Source organism: Erpetoichthys calabaricus, chromosome 12, assembly GCF_900747795.2.
Source record: "Erpetoichthys calabaricus chromosome 12, fErpCal1.3, whole genome shotgun sequence".
Taxonomy (NCBI): Eukaryota; Metazoa; Chordata; class Cladistia; order Polypteriformes; family Polypteridae; genus Erpetoichthys; species Erpetoichthys calabaricus.
Genome location: NC_041405.2, coordinates 131,526,739 through 131,547,555, shown reverse-complemented (window position 1 = coordinate 131,547,555; position 20,817 = coordinate 131,526,739). Strand labels below are relative to the sequence as shown.

The 20,817-nt window shown below is 39.8% G+C and overlaps 1 protein-coding gene across 1 annotated transcript in view; it reads left to right on the top strand.

Annotated features, from left to right (window-relative positions):
- The first annotated feature begins 2,941 nt into the window (after positions 1–2,941).
- The window catches only part of hcn2b (hyperpolarization activated cyclic nucleotide-gated potassium channel 2b), a 102,334-nt gene continuing 84,458 nt past the window's right edge, over positions 2,942–20,817 (top strand). The window contains 2 exon segments of the mRNA XM_028816226.2: positions 2,942–3,864; positions 10,770–11,193. Of these exon segments, the coding sequence (XP_028672059.1) occupies positions 3,173–3,864; positions 10,770–11,193 (1,116 nt within the window). The 5' untranslated portion in view covers positions 2,942–3,172.

The window sequence follows — 20,817 nt, the reverse complement described above, 5'->3', positions numbered from 1 at the left end:
ATCAGACCAGGGAATTTTCTTTCTCATGGTCTGAGAGTCCTTCAGGTGCCTTTTGGCAAACTTCATGCGGGCTGCCATGTGCCTTTTACTAAGGAGTGGTTTCCGTCTGGCCACTCTACCATACAGGCCTGATTGGTGGATTGCTGCAGAGATGGTTGTCCTTCTGGAAGGTTCTCCTCTCTCCACAGAGGACCTCTGGAGCTCTGACAGAGTGACCATCGTGTTCTTGGTCACCTCCCTGACTAAGGCCCTTCTCCCCCGATCACTCAGTTTAGATGGCTGGCCAGCTCTAGGAAGAGTCCTGGTGGTTTCGAACTTCTTCCACTTATGGATGATGGAGGCCGCTGTGCTCATTGGGACCTTCAAAGCAGCAGAATTTTTTCTGTAACCTTCCCCAGATTTGTGCCTCGAGACAATCCTGTCTCGGAGGTCTACAGACAATTCCTTTGACTTCATGCTTGGTTTGTGCTCTGACATGAACTGTCAACTGTGAGACCTTATATAGACAGGTGTGTGCCTTTCCAAATCATGTCCAGTCAACTGAATTTACCACAGGTGGACTCCAATTAAGCTGCAGAAACATCTCAAGGATGATCAAGGGAAACAGGATGCACCTGAGCTCAATTTTGAGCTTCACGGCAAAGGCTGTGAATACTTATGTACATGTGCTTTCTCAATTTTTTTATTTTTAATATATTTGCAAAAACCTCAAGTAAACTTTTTTCACGTTGTCATTATGGGGTGTTGTGTGTAGAATTCTGAGGAAAAAATTGAATTTAATCCATTTTGGAATAAGGCTGTAACATAGCAAAATGTGGAAAAAGTGATGCGCTGTGAATACTTTCCGGATGCACTGTATCAATGTATTTTATTTTACCCTATCTATCTATCTATATAGGGATGAGCTTGTTCCTCTGAATGGCCTGTTCTTTTCATGATCTATCTATCTATCTATCTATCTATCTATCTATCTATCTATCTATCTATCTATCTATCTATCTATCTATCTATCTATCTATCTATCTATCTATCTATCTATCTATCTATCTATCTGATGTATTTCATATCTGTTTATCGTGCCATTCATATCTATATATTACATACCTATATAGATAAACCTATCTACAGTATCTATTTTAAAGTACCTTATCTATCAACTTTATTGTCTATTATAGTGCCTTTCATATCAATATATTTTTATTTCTTTCTAATATAGTGAATTTTCAGTCTAAATTTTCTTTCTGTCTTTGCTGTTACTTTCCTATGCATTTACTAAATAGTATCTTTTATATGGAGCACAATCACAAGATGTTCTACAAGGAACTAGGAATCAGGTTTGATTGAGCTTACCAGCTGAGAAAGTGGGCTAAGATAGAGAAGAAAACAGGGCTCTGCCCTGATCTTTGAACCACAATAATGTAGGCAATGTGAGGTCAGAACAGCAAGTTATGCCGAGGGACACAAAAGGCCTGGTCAAAAATATAGGCAACCAGTCTAGCTTAGAAGATTGCAATAAAATAGATAAGCAAAGGTGACTATTATCAAGAAGCAATGAAGGGTCAAGAACAGTGGGGAAAGAGGGGAAGGGTGCAGAACTTCAGCAGTGCAAGAACATCTGCTACAGAAAGCATAGTGGTTTTGCTAGAACTACTTCTGTTGGTGCCAAATTTTTAAACATTCTGCAGGTTATTGTCCATCCATCCATCCATTTTCCAACCCGCTGAATCCGAACACAGGGTCACGGGGGTCTGCTGGAGCCAATCCCAGCCATCACAGGGCACAAGGCAGGAACCAATCCCGGGCAGGGTGCCAACCCACCGCAGGACACACACAAACACACCCACACACCAAGCACACACTACGGCCAATTTAGAATCGCCAATCCACCTAACCTACATGTCTTTGGAATGTGGGAGGAAACCGGAGCGCCCGGAGAAAACCCACGCAGACACGGGAAGAACATGCAAACTCCACGCAGGGAGGACCCGGGAATCAAACCCAGGTCCCCAGGTCTGCAGGTTATTGTCTATAATAAAAAAGAGCTATTAATGGACAGTGTATGTTGGTAGTTTTTGTAAATGAAACAGAAAGGAGACTGAATGGTAATTCTCTCTATCAGTCACTTTCAGAAAATGAAATTCACATTGACCTGGAAGGGAACTTGTATTGAGGTACTGAAAAAAGTTTTTGATTTGGGAGAGGTGCAGAATGGACTTCAGATCACAGGTGGGTATGTTGGCAAGAAGCAGATTGCAAATTTTAAAGTCATCTATGGGAGAGGAAGAGAAGATACAAGAGCCAGTAAGTGACGCGTTAGCGGACATCAGACAAATACAGAAATGGTCCTGGATATCAAAAGCCTTTGAAGTGAGAAGTCCCGCCAATAGCAGATTTGCTGTACCTTTCCTCACGATTTTTGACCATTTGCCTCACCTTACCCAGCAACATTAAAATTTCAGTTTTAATCTCAAATCTGTTAATTCCTCCTGTGACCCAGAGTTCCACCTTTTTGTGTCTGTGATGCCCTTTGGTTTTCTTTAGCATCCCTAAAGTGAATCTTCTTTCACTGTGTCATCCTTTTCCCTTGACCCTTTTGGTTATACGCCAGCCAGCATCAATGTGCTCATGCCGCTGTTACTATGCTGTATTCCACCACAGGAATCAACCTCTTTGCTACAGAACTACCACTCCAATTCTCTAGGCACTGTGTTGGACGTTTTCTTCCTTTGCATTCTGTTGTCTGCCCCGATTCCAATGTGGACCCATATTTAAGCTATTCGTGTTTTTGCTAGTATGTCTCTTTGCAAAGTGCCCGGTAGACGTAGAGATGCCCAATCTATTTGCCAGTGTATTCCCAAGCAATTGTGCTTGCCCTTTCCCAGACATGCCATTAGCACTCAGGTGTTCATCTACTGGCTGGCGTGCCCCTCCTCTCCGTGTAACGGGGCGCGTGCCCGGTCCTCACCTCGCACACTCGGTGGCAGCGCGCGGAGCCTTACCGTGAGGAGGGTTGATCGCTCGTTCACGCTTTACAAAGGAGTCACGTCTTTCTGTTTTCTCTCCCTCCTCTCTCTCTCTTCCTCCCTCCCTTCCTCACTCACTCACGCACCCTCTCGTTCTCCGTGTCTCATTCTCAAGATCACCGGAGCTCATATTCGCTCTCCCCAATGTCATGGACAATAAAGACGGAGCTGCAGGCGCCCCGGAGGCTCTGACGAATACTGGGGCGGGGAGTCAGCAGCAAAGCCACGACTGCCCGGCCCTGGGCGCCCCGGTTTCCTCGTCAGGAGTAGCTGGCAGCCGCAGCCGCAGCCGCAGCACCGCGGCGATGGAGGAGGAGGAGGAGGAGCCGCGGACGCAGCCGCCTCGCCGGGGCGGTGCAGCTCTGATCAGGATGCAGGACCTAGTGTCCGGCCGGCCTGCTTGGGAGAGGGGCGATGCGGCGACTAGGAGCGGCGTGAAGCGCAGCGAGAACGGTGAGTGCGTGCGAGAGCCAGACAAGCCAGAGGACGGAGGCGGCGGCGGAGGAGGAGGCAGTGGCGCCATGGACGGGACGACCCCTAGCAGCGAGCCAGAGCGCAGAGACCCTCGGGTGTCATTCTCAAGCGCCCCAAGCAGAAAGGCATCTTCATCGTTGCCCCGTAGCACCCTGAAAGCAGATGACAACCCGCAGATCCTTGCCGAGGATGGAGAGCAGCGCGGCAGTCAAGCCAGCTTCATGCAACGCCAGTTCGGGGCGATGTTGCAACCAGGGGTCAACAAGTTCTCTCTGCGGATGTTCGGCAGCCAGAAGGCGGTGGAAAAAGAGCAGGAGAGGGTGAAGTCGGCGGGGTCCTGGATCATACACCCATATAGCGATTTCAGGTGAGAAAGGCTGTCAGGGAGAGTTATAATACTGTATAGAAGGGAAGAGGCTTCGTATGGACTTAGTCTCCCAGGTGGGTTCACGAACGCAAGTGTCTCACCGGTGATCCAGTAGTCGGGGTGAGCAACCTGTTAGGGTTTTATAGTTGGACAGTTACTTTAAGGGCTTTCTTTTAGACTGAGGCCAGTGCAGGGTTAATGTGCGTCGCAATTCGAATAGGTGCAAGACTATGAGCAATACAGTCTTAAAAAGTTAATATTAGTTGTCCTGGAGCAATATAAAGCACTGAGCTCTCATTCATTATGATGGGTTAACAAGACTGAAAGAGTAATGGTCTTTTATGTAAATTATTTACACCAGCAAAGGTCAATGATTAGTTAATGGGTTTGGATGACAGTAGAGACATGATAGATGATCATCTGTCATCATGTAGTAAGTCACCTGTAGTAGTTGCACGTTATGCAGTCCTAAAGTAAAAAGAAAATGTCATGCCATGGACATTCTGTGAATTGCAGTAAGAACAGTGACTGTTAGGGTGGACACTGATGTCAGATGATATGTTGCATTTGAGCTGGTATGCGGCAACCAGTGATGCATCTATCTATCTATCTATCTATCTATCTATCTATCTATCTATCTATCTATCTATCTATCTATCTATCTATCTATCTATCTATCTATCTATCATAATGTCCTTTATTTGTCTAATATTGTGTCTTTTATTTCAGTCTGTCTTTTCCATCTGTATACTGTAGATCATCTGTTTAATATAGTATATTTAATTTCTATCTATGTATAATACAGTATCTTTTGTTTCTCTCTGTCTGTCTGTCTGTATGAGCATTTTCAGCAGTGATAAATATTCAAGTTTCAGAGGAAGTAAAACCACAAAGCATATTATATAAATTCTCTGTTAAGTTCTGTCATTGGGTTATTTAAGTAATCTGGATCATCCATAAATCAGATTTCTTTCATCTTTAGCCCACACTGATGTTAATTAACTAGAATGTCAACAAAAATGCTGCAGTCTTTCTATCTGGCCTCCACCAGGATAACATAACCATGGCAGAATGTCATTAACATTGCTTGTTCTATTCAACCTTGTCAATTGTGAGACGTAGGAACACTTGAAAGAGCATCCTCTTGGCACTGAGCCAATTGTTTGGCAACTTTGAGCAGGCTAATTTTTTCTCACCTTTGACATTTGCTGTATAGCACTAGCCATTTAAAGTTTTTTTAAATATGAAATGATAGATTATGAAAAGCTGATTAAATGTAGACATTTGCTGTTTATAGGGAGACTTTAAGGAGGAATTTACCAGTGAAAAGAAAACATTTTGAAGGTCCTTTAGACTGAATTTAAGTATGCTATCGCCCTTTTAGAATGTTTTATAGTATATGTTTTATTCAATTTTCTTAAGCTGTATTATTACATTTTTAAATAAATTATCTGTAGAAAGTAGCTTCCTACAATCTATAGAATAATTTGAGGTGCAAAGACAGGAAGGGGTTTTTCATTCCTGTTGCAGCAAGTGACAAAAGTCCCAGTCCTTACATTCTTAGTTCAATATCTCTGGACAATCATACGTCAGCCTGTGAGATCTTCTCTTTTGCATTTTACATGTTTGTAATTGTGTCTGGCTTATCAGTTAATAACACTGAAGATACTTACTCTCAGTTTGGTCTTCATTTTCACTTCAAGAAAAGATAAACTGTCCTTGCTCGTTGTCAGCTGATGATAGAACACAGCAAAACAAATCTTAACCTCTGTGCCCAGTAGCATGTAAGAAAATGACTTATGCGACATGTCTTTTGGGAGAGCAAAGCCTGCCGGCATGGAACTTGCTGATAAATTGTACCAAACAGGAGGGTCATCAGAACTGTCTTGACAGTCATTTTTTCATTGAAGCTGTAGGCACTGCATGCTTTTTGAACTTTTATTAAACTTGTTCCAAACAGTTGTTTTCTCCACAGTGACTTGTGGACTTTTGCGAGCTGTAACCATGACAAAAGAAGAAATCCCAGTGGTCACTTAACTGAAACTGGAGGCCTTTTACTTCCTTCTGTAGAGTGTTCTCCATGCCTCAGAATTCTTCTCTTTTCACTTTGTAGCTGGTTATGCAAATTAGTCTGTGTCTCCATGATCAGACTGGCTGCTCCTACAGCTCTAAATCTCCCCAGTGACAAGTGCTGTGCATGAGGGATCCAGAGGCTTAGCTGTCTGGCTTAGGTGCCTGGCTCAAGCTCCTCAACTTAGCCGATGTGAGGAGTGTCGCAGAGCATGAAAATAACTGGAGAACAACAGTACCATGTATGTGGCAGACAGGCATTAGAACTGACTGCAGTAGTTAATAAGGCTGCAATCCTAAAGCCAAGGGTACTAGATGTAAAATGGGTTTGCTGCATGTGCCTTCCTTTTCAATAGTGTTAATAGGGTGGACTGTGTACCCCTCTTCCATTATTTAAAACCAGGGTGACTGCTTAGTATTACTATTGAATAATGTCTTTCTGGATATCCCCTTGTAATTTTCCTTCATATTTTGGACATTGGTTGAAGAAAAGGTCTTTTTCCTATTTTTTCTGTTTCTTTTTTGACCTTATTTTATTTTTTTTGGGGAACAGTTTGAGACTTTATTATTAGAAATTCATTGGTATTAGTGATGGAAAGGGTTGATTGAAAGCATTTCAACCTTTCTATTAGGCAATATGACTGGAGCCTGCTACTCTGTTTTACTCAAATATTCTTTTTTAATTTAATTTAGTCCCTTAGTTGGAGTAAAGCGAGTAGAGTTTAGTATTTTGCATTTTCACCAGATTTCATTTTTTGTGGGTATGAGGGAGGGGATTTGGTGCTTTCTTTTGCAGTTTTGAGAGGGAAGATTAGGAGATTTATACTGAACAATCATTCATCATTTTTGGTCAGTCTGGAAGCTCAATTTCTACATTTTTCATTATTTAGGCAGGTTGTTAGTATAAGCTATCTTTTTATAGTTTTCACAACTACTATGGACAAAATTAAGTGGTGATTCCCATTCTGCATTTTCCAATATTTTATTTTTGGGGATGGTGGTCCCTTGTTTGCAATTGCATGCATCATTTAGGGATAGAGTTGACCTAAATATCCCTTATTTTAGTTTTCCATCACTTAAATAAAGTGAGTGGGGCTTCCTATTTTACAGTCTCTTGTCTTTTTTGTGGAGATTGGAGGCCCAGTCTATACAATTTTGCATCATTTTTGGAAGGGCAGAGTAGAAGTGCCCTTTCTGTAGTTTTTTATACTTTAAATAGAAAATGCTAAGTGTGGGGTGGCACGGTGGCACAGTGGGTAGCGCTGCTACCTAGCAGTTGTGAGACCTGGGGACCTGGGTTCGCTTCCCGGGTCCTCCCTGCGTGGAGTTTGCATGTTCTTCCCGTGTCTGCGTGGGTTTCCTCCGGGCGCTCCGGTTTCCTCCCACAGTCCAAAGACATGCAGGTTAGGTGGATTGGCGATTCTAAATTGGCCCTAGTGTGTGCTTGGTGTGTGGGTGTGTTTGTGTGTGTCCTGCGGTGGGTTGGCACCCTGCCCGGGATTGGTTCCTGCCTTGTGCCCTGTGTTGGCTGGGATTGGCTCCAGCAGACCCCCGTGACCCTGTGTTCGGATTCAGCGGGTTGGTAAATGGATGGATGGATGGATGCTAAGTGTGGCCTCCTTTTCTGTATTATATTCAATTGTAATGGTTGGGCCAGAGCTAGAGATTTCTTTTCTCCAGTTTTCTATTATTTAAATGGAGAAATGACAAACCTTTTATCCTACAATTTCCCATCTTAGTGAAGGCCACTTTCTGGTAAAATTCATCAATTATTAAGAGAGTTGAGTCGAGGAAGTATCTTCATGTTTTTTAGTCATGATTGTTTTACAAGACAGGCACATCCACTTCTACAGATTTCTGTCGTTACGTGGACCTGTTCTTCTCTAGTTTTCCCTAACTGTATTTCTCAAACTTGGTGAAAGTGGGGTTGCCAAGTGGCCCAACACCTGTGATGCCAGATGGTGCAAGAATGTGATCGATGTTGACTGGTCTGGTCTTTGTGAGCATGCACACAACTTAGGATCAATTTGTTGTACATTTTAGATGTTAGTTATTTTAAAAGATGAAACCATTAACGTGACATCAAATTCACAATTAATAAAGAAATTTGATGAGGATGAAGCTGCAATGAACTCCATCACAGAAGCAGTTTTTAATCAATAGTACAATGTGGCATACTTCAGTTTGTCAGTCTACTTTATACTTTATTCTAGTATATCTGTTCATATAGACAGGTACTTTGAACTCAGTGAACTTGTTTTTCCAATCATTTTGCTGTATGGTTTCTATATAGTGTCCAGAAGATAGTGGTCTTTGTTTGATATTACTTATGTTTAAAGTGTCATTTTTGTTGTCAAGGTCTTATTGCAATCATGCACCCTCAGTTTTTCTTAGTATTCTATTAAAATAACATAGGTTAGATCCTGCAGAGAAAGAAATACAAATTTAATTTTTGTTGTTGGATGGGGTCCTCTTATTATAATCTAATGGGGACAAGCTCTAAACACTCTTTGTACAATTACATGTAATTTTATGCACATATAGGATTCATAAGGTTCATTGGTATCATCATGGAACCTAACAAATTGCTATTATTTGCCAGCAGTGGAAAATAATGGATAGATAGGCTTGGCTTATTTATTTTCTTTTAATGGGAACACCATTTTTTTGGGAAAAATTGGGTTGCACTTTAAAAATAAAAATAAAAAAAATTTAAGACTCCTAATTTTGCCTAAAATGTGTCAAAGCTCTTTGCATAGCATGTAATGATAAATTGCAAGCGACAAAAAACGGTAAAGGAAGGATGACTGCAGCATGGTGGGGGAAGGCCTGTCTACTGTAGTTCACATTATTTGAAGTGAGCAGGGTGAGTGGATGAAGGAAAAGCTGAGTTTTATGTCATTTCAGGAAGATTGAATGATGAAGATTTTCTGTAGTTTAACATTATTAGACAGCTGACAGTTGCTTGAAAGATTCCTTTACGTTTTTCATTAACTCGAGAAAAGGGTTTGAAAGCCATCTAAAGTTTTCCACCTTTCTCAACTAAAATTATTAAGTGAATGTCTGTTTTCATTAGTTGCTGAGCATTTCGTAAGGAAAGGATGAATGGATCATCATAGTATTGGAAGTGTGGGCTACTTTTCTGTAGTTTTTCTCCATCTAGAGCAGGTGTGCCAAACTCCAGTCCTGGTGGGCCGCAGTGGCTGCAGATTTTCATTCGAACCCTTTTCCTAGTCAGCGAGCAGTTTTCACTGCTAATTAACTTGTATTCCTTCATTTTAATAGCCCTGTTTTTAAGGACTCAGTTCTCTGAATTGATTTGTTTCTTCATTAAATGGCAGCCAAACAGATATGAGGTGTGAAACTAACCACCTCCAGCCAGTTTATCTACAACCAGTTTCTCAATGAGAAGCCAATTCATGCTGTTAATTAAAGCCATCATTGAATATCATGACTTGTTGCTGCTCTCATTCTGCCACAGCGCACTGTTGATTTTCTGTTTTTTCTAAGACTACCATCAAGATGTTTTGGTGACCTGAGCAAACCAACATGACAGAGACCTTCAATTTTCTTTATTTTCAGGTTAGTTGGTCATGTGGTGACTTGTTTTGTGCCTAATTATTGTTTGGCTGCTCATTAAGGAAAAGAGACAACTAAGGCACTGGTGTTGAACTCCAGTCATGGATGGCCTCAGTGGCTACAGGTTTTCATTCTAACCATCTTCTTCCTTAGTGACCAGTTTTTGCGCCTGATTAACTTCTTTGCCTTAGTTTTGATTAACTTGACTCAGGCCCCTTTCCTTAATTAGCAGCCAAACAATAACGAGACACAAAACAAGCCACCACATGACCAACTCATCTGTGCCCATCACACAATATCTGAAAATAAAGAAATGTGAAGGTCTTGGTAAGGTTGATCTCTCAGGACACCAACACATTTTGATGGTGTTCTTAGAAAAAAAACAGAAAAATCAACAGTTTTGGAAATGTCTGCTGTGGCAGAATGAGAGCAGCAACCAGCCATGGAATTAAATGGAGGGTTTAATTAACAGCAAAAATCAGCTTCTCATTAAAAGATTGGTTGGAGTGAAATTGGTTGGAGATTGAAATCCCAGTTTAGCTGGTCAACTGTTGGCTCGTTTCACATCTCATTTCGGTTTGCCTATCATTTAATGAAGAAAGGAATAAATTCAGAGGACTGTATCCTTAGAAATAAGGCTATTAAAATGAAGGGAAAATAAGTTAATTAGCAGTGGAAACTGGTCACTGATAGGAAAAGGGTTCTAATGAAAACCTGCAGCAACTGCGGCCCTCCAGGACCGGAGTTGGACACCCATGATCTAGAGAATAAACCATGCTATATTCATTTTCCACAATAAGTGAAGATGAGTTAAGTAGAAGGCAATTTTGAAGAGAGAAGGTTTAGTAAATGCTCTTCTTCTGTAGTTCTTTTTTGTTTTGGTGGTAGATTTTTGTTTTATATTAATTAGTATGTGGATTGAGAGGAAATCTTGCATTCTGTTTATTTACTTCATTATATGATGAAGCCAGTAATCAATGGATGCTTCATTTTCTTTATTTGAAATAGTTTTCAGAGCAACCAGTTTGTTCATCAAGAGGAGTCTCTTGTTGTTTCATTTTTATGTACTTGGTGAGTAGTTCCATAAAATCGTTTCATTAAGAGGCAAAGTGAATGAAATAGAATGAGGGACTGTTGCATTTGTGGCTTCACATTGTTATATTTAATTTATGGAATGTCTGGACAGTCAGAAGAATCTTCAGGGAACAGCACTAGGGAGTGATGCTAATGATACTGTTCTCTTTTGACACCACCAGGTTCTACTGGGATTTCACAATGCTCTTGTTCATGGTGGGAAACCTTATAATCATTCCTGTGGGCATCACTTTCTTTAAAGATGAAACCACGACTCCCTGGATTATTTTTAATGTTGTGTCGGACACCTTCTTCCTAATGGATTTGGTACTGAACTTCCGGACTGGGATTGTCATTGAGGACAACACAGAAATTATCCTTGACCCTAAGAAGATCAAAAAGAAGTATCTAAAGACTTGGTTTGTGGTGGACTTTGTCTCCTCCATCCCTGTGGATTATATATTTTTGATAGTGGAGAAGGGAATAGACTCAGAAGTATACAAAACTGCACGGGCACTGAGAATTGTGCGCTTCACAAAAATCCTAAGTCTTCTGAGGCTCCTGCGTCTATCTAGGCTTATCCGCTACATCCACCAGTGGGAGGAGGTAAGCCTTTCTGGGTTCATCTCACTTTGTTAGAACTTGAGGGCTGTGAAGTTGGGGGGATTCTATCTGAAACAATGAAATTGAAGTCTGTATGCATGGAGAAAGATTGCTAGCATTTGCTCTTATGCACATCAGTTGGGTCACTGGCAAGAGGTGAAAGGTCATATTGTTTATGTGAGTCGTAAGAGTGCTCACTAAGGATTTACATTGATTTCCTATAGCCATGACGCCTGCACATGATAGTTATCAAATTAGTGCAGTGTCTCACAGGGTCCTTCGATTGTTGTTGATCTTGTGCGGGAAATGGAGAGGAGGTCAGTCTCCCAACAAGGTTTTTGTTGCATTATCCCTTGATGGTCACACTATCTCATCTTGCGTGTGATTTGTTCATACTTGGATTTTTCAAAGGAGAATGAAGTTTGAGGTTACTGGTAACGTTGTTGTTGTATAAGTTCAGAGAAAAATGATGTATTGGTATTAGTGGACAACTATATGAGATTCTTGGCTTGTGTTCTCAGTTGTATGACCATAATATCACTGGACCTCATAGTATGTTTATATTTTAGTTTAGCAGTATTTTAGTTAGCTTTCCTTAGGCTCTCCAGCATAGTCCACTCCTGCAGGAAAGTATGTTATACTTGAACTTGGTCTGGGGGACATACAGACTAACTTCTTAGTGTCAGATTTACTCCTTTTCTTGTTCATATTTTTGTTTTATATGTTTCATATGACGAGGACCAAAAAAATACTTGAACACTACAGTACATCAGACTTTTATTTTGTATAGTGAATTTGTACAGTGAAAACCATCCCAAGGCACTTTAGAAGTATTTTACCTGTGTTTACAGTTGGGTTAAAGGCAGCCTAAGAAATTTGTTCAGAGTGACATGGTGAGCTTTAGGTAGGAATGGAACTGACAGCCTTGAGGTTTAAAACTCTTAAACTCCTTATGCCAATGTCCATACAGTACAAAACAATTTAGAGAAGACCCTCTTATAATTAGAGTGTTGTTACTTAAGGGACGTGTTCATGGTCAAGTAGTCTTTAAAGTGTATAACCCATTTCTTTGTAAATTCTTTCACAAATCACCATCATTTTTCTTATTTGTTAGTTAGTGTGCCCTTGGAATAGTTATCTATCTCAATTCAAAGCACCATCCTAAAGTGGTAGACATATAAGGAAAAATGCACTCCTACAATGAACCACATGGCAGGATATACACACACGTGCACACACAGACACTCATTAAGGCCAAGCCAGTTCAGAGTCACCAGTAAACCTAATGGACATCTTTATCATGTCTTGCCCTTGAAAGAATCATTTACTGCACCAATATAGATATATTACATTATACTGTTTGATGCTGTTTTATCATATTATAATATAATCTATTGTTTTTTATATCATACTCTCAAAAGTGCTTTTATCATATCAACTCATACCGTGTTATATTATATTCCTAAATGTACTTTTATCATTTTAATTCATATTATATTATATTATATTATATTATATTATATTATATTATATTATATTATATTATATTATATTATATTATATTATATTATATTATATTATATTATTCATCCATCTATATCCAGAACTGGGATTGTACAATGTAATATTATACTCTTAGACACACTTTTATCATGTCAAATCATATTTCGTCATATACTGCTTAATCGAGTTTAAGGTCAGAGGAATCCAATCCAATTCTGGCAGCATCAGGCACAACAGAAAAATCATCCCTGTACAGGGTGCCAGTCTGTACCTGGGTGCATTCCTACAGGGTCAGTTTAGAATTGCAATTAGCTACCGCCACACATCTTTGTGATATGAAAGGGAAACCAGAGTACCTAGAGAATGACCCATGTTGAAATGGGTAGAATGTACAACCTCCACACAGAGTGTGATCATGTACAGGATTTAAACGTATAGGATATTGTATTAGTGAGACTCATCATTGTGCCATTGTGCTACCCAACATTGTGTTGTGTCTTCCTGAAACATAAGAAAATGTTTATAACTATGGACAGCTAGTTTACTCTTGATGTTATATAGTGCCTTTCATGGTGTGAACTATTCTTATGCACTTTACACACATAATACCTTACCAAAGGATATGAATATTCTTATAAAGAATGGTCAGGCTGGTAATGTGACAACTTTAAGTCTATTGATCAAACAGCATATATAAAATCCTTTCAGTGCAGACTCTTAGAATGCTCAGAAGGAGCAGTAAAAGATTTATACAGTAATTTTTTTGTCTACTTTTATTTGGAGCATGAGGAAATTCAAAATTTCATAGGCCATTCAGTACAACTTCATTCTATATTAGCATCTTTCAGGGTATGGACCATCTGTGCTTTATATTTAGTGTACTTTATAAGAGCTTACAGTACGTAACCTTGCAGTCACACTGAATTAACTGGCTGGGCAATTTGAATCCATGACTACAGCAGCTAAACGACATGCACTGCTGACCTCAATTGTCCTTTTCCATAGACCTGTTTTGCTGGTCAACACTGGTGTTGGATATCTTCCTTCCTTTTTATGTATTTATTATGTGCATTTTCCATCTGCTTGTTGCACCTCGTACAGTTTGCTTGTCTTGTACTCTGCAGCAGTAATGCCACTAGCCTGTGTCCCATCACCACTCTCTACTAATGTTGCGGGTCATTCAGTGGGGGAGGTGTTAGATATTGAGACAGTTGAAGTCTTGAGAGACATACTGTCTTATTTCCATGTTTTTTTCTGCATCATTCCTATGCCCTCTGCATAAGAAACCCCTCCTTGGAATGGGAGAGATCCTTCTGGTAGCCCTTATGGAGACACCTTGCCACATTGCAGCTGCTCATCTTCTCTTTGGAAATGATATTAATGCTAAGCAAGTTGTGGGGATGCAGTGGAAGGAGAAGGCTGCTGCAGTGCTGCTCTTGCTTGTCCAGCTTCCATTAGATTCGCTGCTTATGCACTTTGCGTGTAACCTTTCACTGTCTAACTGAGCCTTGCTTGTCGGGGATGTAAGCGAGATGATCAGATGTCCCTGAGGGGCTTCTTTTTGTCTCTTAATTGGAGGCAGCCTGCTAGGTGAGGTAAGTCTGGCCTTGTCTTCTTGGAAGGCAGTTTTCTTTCCGATGTCCTAATTTTGACCTTGCCGTCAGGCACTATGCGCTGTCTGATGCAAGGCTACTTCCACGGCTCCAGTGCCGCACCCCCACCCCACCCCTCAACTAATCAGCATGTGCTGCATTGTGATGTGACTTGGGACCAAAGCCAGCTGATAAGCTGTTTGAGATTTTGACAGCCTTCAGGTACAGTGTTAGGCACAGCAGCTAAGAGGCTAAGAGGGCACCACTGGTATCATGGCTGTGGTTATTTAGTGGGTCCCACATTGTCAAGTGTAAATTGACTACACCTGTGTCTGCAACCTTATATCTAATGCTTCTGTATCACTTACCACCACTCTGTGTGATGGTCAGAATCTTCATTTCATTTTTCTTATCAAATATCCTTCTGTTGCATAAAGTACATAAATCTCACTCTATTATCTTGTTAGATAGATAGATAGATAGAGCAGCATCTATCTATCTATCTATCTATCTATCTATCTATCTATCTATCTATCTATCTATCTATCTATCTATCTATCTATCTATCTATACTAGGGGGCTTTGCCCCCTGCTCGCTTCACTCGCCCACTCCCAGGCGGGTGCTATGCGCTAGCCTCTTTGCGCTTCTGCCGCTCACGTATGGGGATGCGGATGTACAATTTAAACAGATTGTTATTTTCATGGGAATTGTTACATATGCATGATAGAACTAGCTATTTTACATTATAGCGAGTAATTAGCCATAGTAAAAAATAGTAAAATGTAATAAATTGAAAGAAAATTATGTTTCATGTTGTGTTAGAGTTATTCATTGCGTTTTACAATTTCATTCTGTTTGGATTTGAAATTAATACGCAAATACTTTTTAAACTTACACTTTTACTGTAAAACTTCACTAAAAACAATTTTTTTATTAAATTTTCGTCAATATCAAATTGAATTTTGATTCTGTGTTTGGACTTACATCATGACAACGCAACGTATAACTGCCTGTAAGTGAGTTTCGTTTCTTTCTCTCTATTAAATAAAATAATTACTTTTTCAAATGTTTGTCCCTGTGATTTGTTAATTGTCATAGCAAAAGCTATTCTAACGGGAAACTGTAAATGTTATAATACGAATGGCATATCAAGATCTCCTTTGGTGTTGATTGGTATCTGCGGAAGATGTACTACATTACCTTTCTTGTATACATCCTTCTGTTACAGTAATTCGTGTGAAAGAAGACCGGACAGTGTTCATGGTTTTAGACATTCTTCGGGGTATTGTAAGTTGATGTTTTCATCTTCTGCACGATCACCACCAACTGTTTCAGTATAGTCTATTAATACGCATTTAAACAATTTGCCATGTAACTGAACAGCAATTTTTGCGTTAGTTCGTTTGACTTCATTGTTTCTTGGTGCTATAATTGCCTGTGTACTCATTTCTTCTGTTGATAACCCTTCGGGATGAAATTCTTCAATAAGATTTGGACAAAATAAGTCTTCTTTTATTGGGAACTTAAAGTGAGGAAATCGTAAAAATTTATAAGAGCTGAGAGAACAGGAACTGTGTCTGTCAAAAGCATTCACACGAATGAGAGGTGAGAGGACTGTGGGCATGGTTGAATATGGTTGAGAGGAGGGCAGGACTTGAAAAAATCTCATGGCCAAAGTCTCGTCTCAATTATCTCTTTGAAAAAAGGTTTGTCTCGTCGCAGGATTTTCTTTTATAATAGAGAGAAATAATAGTTAAAAAATGGCACTGGGATGTGTGGTTACTCATAGAAATGTTGCTTCACTCCCACAATTTCAATATCTTAGGAAGAAAGCTGTATATGCCTTCCTACATGCATGTCTTGCAAACAAAATAAGGTAGGATAGGAATCGGGGCCGGGTGGTGGGAGATATGAGGTAACACGAACTCCCTGTGTCCGCACAAAGTCACTTGTGCAGTGTTGTCTTGGTTCTGTTAGATAGGGTTTGCCAGAGAAAAATGTGTGTGCCTACCTTGCACACCCTTGTAGTGCCTACTCCTACCTCCTTTCTTTGTTGCACCTCTAGCAATCTGGTTTGCTAATAAATACAGCTGGTATTGTATTGCACCTGTCATAATGTTTTTTTTACAAACCAGTTCATACAGCAGTACATTGTCTGTGGATGAACATGTTAAAGAGAAGTAAGGTAAAATGAAAATGTGTACAATTGTGCAAGGTAGCAGAACATTTAAGATGCTAGGGCCTATCAATACCTTAGATGCTCACATACCCCAATAAACATTACCTCCAATAAAAGAACGAAAGATACTCTTTACTCTATTGAAGCACCTCAACCCTTCACTCATTACACAAAGCTTTATTCTATCCTTTGATTGGTACATGCTGTAGTCAGGACTGACACTGGCCTTTCAATGTGCTCTAAGGAAAGACTTGGTGGCTAAACCTGCAAACCAGCTACTTGTAACATGTGCTTTTCTGTCATTATTACAGGGTGCTAGAGTTGAAGCAATACATGTGATAGCATCAGTATGTGTCTAGTTACTAATGATGACTCTAAGCTGGCCTAGTGTGAGAGAGTATGTGTAGGGTTGATGGATTAGTATTACCTCCTGGGCACATTTTTCTGCTTTGTGTGTGTTGTTGCCAGGATTGTTTCCAGCATCTTGTACCATGATCAGGAAATAAGAGGTATAAAAATTATAATATAATATAATATAATATAATATAATATAATATAATATAATATAATATAATATAATATAATATAATATAATAAGGTCAGGCCTGCAGTCCTGAATTGTATTATGCAGGCGAGGAAATGAATGGTTGAATAACATAATATCATGTCTGAGTGGATTTCCTCCCACATTCCAAAAACATGCTGTCAGCTTACCACTGATTTGTCCTGATGTGAGTATGTGTGCGTGACCGTCTCTTATCTAGGGCTCGTTTCAGCTTGGTGTATGTTACTTTTACTTTTCAGTTCAACGACTTGGAAACCAACTGAGCAGGAAAGTGTGGTATATTATTTATTTTGTTTCCAAACCCACTAATTCTATTTCATAGTTTTCTATGGCACACATCATTTGTCTTAGGATGGAATGGTATCCATCACAGGAAACAATACTCAACACACCCACATTTACTGTACTTAAACTGGACCACTTTAGAGCTACCAGTCAATTTAAACTGCACACATTTGGAGTGTGTAAGAAAACTGATGAGGATACAGGGACAACATACGTATACATTCCATATAGATAATGCTTTAACTTGTGAGCTGAGAGGCACAAGTGCTGCTTAATGCTATATTACATTTAGATCTTGTTATGTATGGCCATGTGGTCAATACTGCTGAGTTAGACTTCACCCCACACCCCACACAGCCTCGAGAATGGCACAACACATTTAAAAATGTTATGTAATGTTGTATTATAAGAACTGGATTACATGTTAAAAAATGAATGAAAGGCTATGTTATTAACAATTTTCTGAGAATGCCTTTTGTTATAATGTTATGGAGTAGCATTGTATCCAAGAATCAACCATAAACTGGATGCCAGTCTGTCAAAAGCATGTTCATAAACACATACAACAACATTTACTCATACTTAGCCAGTTTACAATTCGTACATAATCTAAGATGGGTGTCTTTTTTATTCATTGCATAGTCCATTTAAGGGTCCACTCATGCATACACTTACTGTACAACACCAACAGGGCCAACTTTAATCTCTAAACCTAACTTGCTTAAGCTAGGGAAAGTGAAAAGAAGGCCAGAGTACCAGATGGAAAACCCATGCAGACCCATTGAATTGATAGAATTTGGTATCAACTGAGCATTGTTTAAATGCCACAGCCTACCTGTGTATTGTTGCTGATCATGGCCATCCCTATATGACCGCAGTGTACCCATCTTCTGATATCTTCTTCCAGCAGGATAATGTGCCATGTCACAAAGCTCAAATCATCTCAAACTGCTTTCTTGAACATGACATGTTAGTTCACTGTACTCAAATGGCCTCCACAGTCACTCCACTCAATTCAATAGAGCACCTTGTGATGAAATGGGACATTTGGATCACGGATGTGCAACTGACAAATCTGCAGCAACTGCCTGATGCTATCATGTCAATATGGACCAAAGTCCCTGATGAATGTTTCCTGCACCTTGTTGAATCTATGCCATGAAGAATTATGGCAGTACTGAAGGCAAAAGGGGGTTCCACCCAGTATTAGTAAGGTGTACCTAATAAAGTGGCTGGTGAGTGTATCTTATACTATTTTTGCTATCTGCCTAAGATGGGTTGAAATCTGAATAATCAATGTAGACCTTCTACATTGCAACACCTATTGGAATGTACTTTGTACTGCATTTAGTAATAAAATGCATTGCATTTGTCATTCAAACAGATGGCGCATCACAAACATTCATAAGAATAAAATGCATTACTACAAATGTTTGTAATACGCCATCTGTTGGAATGACAAATGCAATTCATGTATTATTGCTGCAAATGTTTGTGATGCGCAATCTGTTGGAATGACACAGCCATAGGAACTGGATGGACACACAGACACTTGTCCTTTTGTTAAGATGGATTATATTATATTATTTGTGTTGGGTTGGCACTCTCCTGGGGATTTGTTCCTGGCTTGTGGCCTGTGTTGGCTGGGATTGGCTCCAGCAGACCCTTGTGACCTTGTGTTAGGATATGGCGGGTTGTATAATGGATGGATATATTATATTATATTATATTATATTATATTATATTATATTATATTATATTATATTATATTACATTAGTAATTTTTTAACCGTTGGTTTAGTTTCACAATTAGTAGAAGGCTGGATCATGGTGTCTATCTGGGCAGCATAAGGTGCACTGCAGGAACCAACCATGGTTGGGGAACCAGTAAATTATAAGGCTCACTCATTCAGGCACCTACACTTGCACTTATACAGGGCTAATTTTGAATCAATCTAAACTTCACATCATGGAGATTTTGCAAACACCCCACATATATAACAGCTATCTGTGATAAGTGGGGAAGCAGCGAAAATGCCTGCACCATTATAGAGACCAATATATTATTAATGAAAGTGCATTTTTGTTTCCACAGCTACTAAATGAGTAATTTTGAGTAAGACTCTTAAAATGTGCAATACATGATTGCCTTGCTTACTTTGCAGGTCTTTCTGCTAATTCTGAGATCATGGCAATGTAGCAACCTCCTCCACATTATGAATTCTGAATATCCTGTTCCCTGGTTTCCAATCTCTTACAGTTATAAAAAGATTTTTAAGTCTCTATTAGTAAGACTGCTACGTGCTCAAAAATTGCACTGAAGAAAGATGTCCACTGTTGAGGAAAAATGAGACCAGGACCTCTGTTACAAAAGCATGTATCAGAGGATGGGAGGTGTGGTTTTGAAGTAAGAGCGCTAACTCCTTTGTGACACAATTGGGTCAGGATTTGATTCCTGACAGTTCTGCTTACTCGAGATAAAATCATTCCAGGTATGCATCCCAGCTGATATTGGTCTTAAAATCCTGGCCACTATAGTGTTGTCTGTTCGTTGACTTTACATTACACTCGAGCCAGTCTTGAATGGTTGCTGTTTTTGAACATGTCATTCTTGTTCTGTGTGACTGGCAGCAGGAGAGCCACTAATTAAGCGGAATCTCTCCTTGGAGCGGCCTGATTTCAGAGCCACGCTATGGGATTGCTCATGAATGATTGAGTATGACAGCTCTCTGAGAAATTCTCTCACTTTTTCCATTTCTCCCTGATGCTCACCGTGCTGCCCAGTTGGGTAGTGGTACATTGTCAACAAGGTGGAATGATTTTAGTTCCTTGCAGATTTGCTTTTTTTCTAGCAATGGCATGGTGCAAGGTCACAAAGATTCTCGGATGCAGTGCTATCACACTGGCGCAGTGGTGGTATCCCTTGGGTTTGATTCTGGACCTTCGGTGTACTGTTTGGTAACTCCTGTCAGGTCAGAGTGGGAGTTTCCTCGGGCCCCGGATTTCTCCTACCATCCAGACATGTTAACTGGAGCAATACACATATTCTGTGGTGTGCAGGTGTCGTGTTTGAAATGAGATCTTGCCTTTTGATAGATGTTGGCAGAACAAACACTAGATGTCAAGTTATCATGAACTGAAAATGTTAATGAGAAAAAGATTGATAAGAACATAATCAATTTTACAACTAATTGGAGTCCATTCACCCACTGAAACCCGTTTGGTTAGCTGATGGGATTTTCTCAATATCTCAGTACTGTTTTTTTTTTTTTTTAAGAAGTCTGCTTCATAAATCTCAAATTTTGTTAAGATTTACATTACCCTTTCTGCAAAGAAGCATTTCCTGCTTTCCATCTTTACTGCACTTACACTTCCACAGTTTCCACTTGCTGTCCTCGAATATGTTATTGACTATGGCTGACGTTACATCACATGACTTTGAGTTAGAGTGTTTGACACACTTAATGACTGCAGCTGCTGGACCTTGTTGCCTTAAAAATGT